At 39.1% G+C, this 4578-nt stretch overlaps 1 protein-coding gene across 1 annotated transcript in view; it reads right to left on the reverse strand.

The window, feature by feature from the left end:
• LAMB4 (laminin, beta 4) overlaps positions 1-4578 on the reverse strand; it is a 98448-nt gene that overhangs the window by 88854 nt on the left and 5016 nt on the right. Inside the window, exon 2 of the mRNA XM_005858468.2 lies at positions 766-829. Coding sequence (XP_005858530.1) covers positions 766-799 — 34 coding nt within the window. The 5' untranslated portion in view covers positions 800-829. The remainder of the gene's footprint in view (positions 1-765; positions 830-4578) is intronic.

Below are 4578 nucleotides of genomic sequence, written 5' to 3' on the forward strand. Positions count from 1 at the left end.
AAAGAAACCATCAACAAAACAACAAGAAAGCCCACTGCATGGGAGAACATATTTGCCAATGTTATCACTGATAAGGGTTTAATCTCCAACATTTACAGAGAACTCATACAACTTAACAAAAGGAAGATAAACAACCCAATCAAAAGACAAGATTCTTAAACTTTGCTGCCATGAAGAGATTCAGTATGAATCTTTCAAGAAAAGATTATAAGCAAGTTAGTTATTACTCAGGAACCAAAAGCAGGTCTGTTATAGACAGAAAAGTCCGGATCAAAGAGAGAAATTGTTGGAAACATCTTTTCTATGACTAATGTAAATTATTCTCAGCGTATTAAAAATAGCACAGACATAGAGAATTTGGCCTTTTAGCTCAGAGCTGTTGCTTATTCAGAAGAGGGAATTTTGCCTATAAGCTCTTCATGAGACCACATCACTGGGACAAGTGCTACATTCAAAGCAGAGCTATTTTTAAAAATTGAAATGCATTGTAGTTGCAAATTATGAATCTGAAAGTATTTTGCTTTCTTTAATATCTTACTTTATCTGCTGAGGCTAATCTTCCATGAAAGAGTGATAGAAATAACTATGTGTGGATACTAAACATATTTGAGAGAAATTTTTTAGTTGCTTGACAATTATACAACAGAAGAGCTATGCAAATATATAGCATCATAGAAAAAAGGTGAATATGTTTAAAAACTATTTCCATTAAATATTTTAGAACAATTTAATACAAGCTGAACACTGATTTTTGGCAGTACTCACCAAGGTGCAAAAGAAAGGTCAGTTGAAATTGCATTCTTTTGTCAGGAAATGATTAAATCCAATTCTGCTGGATTAAAAAAAAAAGGAGGTTAAATCAGTCACTGATAAACTCAATTAATTGCATTAATTGTAAATGATTTGAAAAATTGTCTGATGGTTCTTATCCTTTAGGGACACAAAATACCTATAGTGCCCAAGATGTTAAAAAATAAGAGTATATAGCCCTAGCCAGTTTGGCTCAGTGGATAGAGTGTTGGTCTGCAGACCGAAGGGTCCTGGGTTCAATTCTGGTCAAGGGAGATACCTGGCCCTGACCAGGGCATGTGGAAGGCAGCCAATTGGTACGTCCCTCTCACATCAATGTTTCTCTCTCTCTATCTCTCCCCCTTCCTTCCACTCTCTAAAAATCAATGGAAAAATATCCTCAGGTGAGGATTAACAACAACAACAAAAAAGAATACATACAACTTTTACAGATATTTGTTTTCTATTTTGAAATCACAAAATGCAATCATTTGTGGGAAATAATATGGAACAAATATAATTTCCTTTGCATATTTTTATTTTAACTGACTTTTGCCCATCTTATTATCTAGAAAAAATTTAAATTATGCAATTAATATGCACTCATTATTGAAAACAGAAAATTCAGACAGTCAAAATAAAAGAATTATTATCCATAGCCCTACCATCTAGAGAAAAGTGGTTAATATCTTGCTACATGTTCTTCCATACTTTTTTCCTTGCATATAAATGTTTTCTAAAAATGATATCACATCATATGCGTCTTTCAATCAATATACCTGACACATCTTTTCGTACCAGCAATATATTTTCACATAAGCAATTTTCAGCCTAGCGGGGCATCAGAATCACCTGGGGGCTTCCACCAACCAACCCGGTGACCCCTTTGTGGATTCAGCCATGCCCCTCTGGACAGAGGGCTCCCCAAGTCACTGTTGTGGGAGCCCTGACATGGATGAAAGTGTACGTGCATCTCAGTGGGTTGGAAGGAGAGAAGGTAAAATGTTCTTCTGCGTTGGGTTTTTTTTTTAAAATACATTTTTATTGATTTTTTTACAGAGAGGAAGGGAGAGGGATAGAGAGTTAGAAACATCGATGAAAGAGAAGCATCGATCAGCTGCCTCCTGCACACTCCCTACTGGGGATGTGCCTGCAACCAAGGTACATACCCTTGACCAGAATCGAACCTGGGACCCTTGAGTCCGCAGGTCGACGCTCTATCCACTGAGCCAAACCGGCTAGGGCTTCTGCGTTGGTTTTAAATGACTGAATAGTATTCCTCTGAATCAAAATTTCTTTAACAAATCCCCTATTGGTTGATGTGTACCTTGCTTCCAATATTTTCCTGTTATAAATATTTTTGCTAAGTCTTTGTTTATATCCGTAATTATTCCCCAGCATATATTAAATGGAGTGGAAATAATGAATCAAACAGCATGTGTGTATACATATATGTGCATAAAGAGTACACACACATATGCATATATACATGTGTACATACATGTGTATGTGTGTGTGGTGTGTGTACAGCTTTGGATGTTCAAACTGCCATTCAGTTTGTTTGTCCAGAAAGTTTGTCCCATTTTAGATTCTCATCAACAGCCTATGGGAACAGCTGTTGACCTGAGCCCTTACCAATATTGAGTATTATGAATTTTTAAATATTTATCAATTTAAAAAGCAAAAAATTGTACCTTATCATTATTTTAATGTATTTATATGAATGGTAGTGAGTATAAAAATATTTTTCATGTATTTACATGTGAGAATTATTTTTGACATTCTAGCCTTCAAGGCCTGTCCCAATAAATTGTTTATCTTATTAATCCCACATCTTTATCCCTCTAACCTCACATTCCCTGAACTCTAGCATTAGGACACCACTTTCTGCTTGTTGCACCCTCCTCTCATGCCCTTTGTCTTGAATGCCACCCTCCTAAACTCAAATGCCAGCCTCCTTACGAAGTCCTTTAGACAGTATTTTGAAATGCCCGACTTTAGGCGAATTTCCCACTCTGTGATCCAAGTTTACACAGCCTGGGGGCATTCTAGATGTCCAATGTCATAAGACAATGACCGAGTGAGAAGCAGCCCTCCGGAAGCATCTCCAGCTGAAAGTGAGCTCTATCTGTTCTAAAAATCTGCGATTTTGGTGTAATAACTGCATACAAAACCTAGTGAAGACCTATAGGGAGTCCAGAATGGAGCCTTAGGAAGTCCGCTCTGTGTGGGACCTGACCCTGGGCACTTTTTCTAGGTGGCAGATTCTTGTTGCCTTTTCCTCAGTCAGAGCATGTGGCTTCGGTCAATTGCCCAGCTACATGCTTGGTAGCATGAAATCTCAAATCCTGATGTTGTTCTGGATTCAGAACTCCTGCCTGCATGCTTCATGCCTTCCTTTTTAGAGTTGAATAAAATTTTATGCTATGTACCTGGGGAGATTTTTCAACTACCAATGCTCAGGCCCATCCCAGATCAATTCAATCAGTATCGCTGGGGGTGGGACCCAAGTGTCAATGTGTTTAAGATGCTCCCCAGAGGATTCTAATGTGTAGCCAGGGTTGAGAACCACCGATGGCTCACAAACACCTAAACCTCATTAACTTGCCCAATATGCCTGCTCTTCTCCTGGATTCCATTCTAAGGGAAGAGCATAATCCAGTGGTTCCCAAACTTTGCTGCACATTAGAATCACGTGGGGAGATTTAAACACCCTGCTGACCAGGTACATTCATACCAATTAAATCAGAATACCTGGACGTGAGGACCTGGCATCAGTATGTTCTAAAGATTCCAGGTGATTCCATATGTAACAAAGTTTGGGAATCCACTGTCATTACCGTGGATCAATGTGCTTAGGCCAGAAACTTGAGGGTCATTTTTTATTCCTCCTCCTCTCACCCTTCAAATCTAAATTTGTTCTTGTCTCAGTGATTCTTAAAGTGTGATTCATGGACTTAGTAAGGTGACAAATTTTTTCTGGGATGTTTTTGGTTGGACAGTTTCCAGGTCCTGGGAATCTCCCTGAGTCCTGGGCAAACCCAGAGATTGGTCCCCCGATGGGACCAGCAGCAGCAGAGTCACCTGGGAACTTGTTAGAAATGCAAATTACCCTGATGTTGTCCTGGACTCATATGTGGAACCTAATGAACAAAATAGATCCAGAGACACAGAAGCATGGAACAGACTGCAGGGTCTCAGAGGGAAGGCAGAGGAGGGTGGGAGGGTGGGAAGAGATCAACCAAAGAACTTGTATGCATATAGGCATAATCCAGGAACACAGACAATAGGGTGGTAGAGGCCTGGGGCAGGGGGCAAGGGCAGGCTATAAGGGGTCAATGGGAGACAAAGGGGACATATGTCATACTTTCAACAAAATGCAAATTACCAAACTCCAGCTTTCTTTTTTTCCTCTCTATTTTCATAAAATATATTTTTCCATCACTTTACTTTTAGTCTGTGTGTATCTTTCATTCTGAGGTGGATCTCTTGCAGACAGCATATATATGGGCCTTGTTTTCTTATCCTTTCAGCTACCTATGTCTTTTGATTGGAGCATTTAAGCCATTTACAATTTAAAATGATTTACTGATAGGTATGTACTTATTGCCATTTTATTTTTTTAACTATGTTCCTCTATTTGTTTCTCCTCCTCCTCTTTTTCCTCCTCCTCCTCCTCCCCTTCCTCCTCCTCCTCTTCCTTTTCCTCCTCCTCCTCCTCTTCTTCTTCTTCTTCTTCTTCTTCTTCTTCTTCTTCTTCTTCTTCTTCTCCTTCTCCTTCTCCTTCTT

Source organism: Myotis brandtii, unplaced genomic scaffold (assembly GCF_000412655.1).
Source record: "Myotis brandtii unplaced genomic scaffold, ASM41265v1 scaffold1186, whole genome shotgun sequence".
NCBI lineage: Eukaryota > Metazoa > Chordata > Mammalia > Chiroptera > Vespertilionidae > Myotis > Myotis brandtii.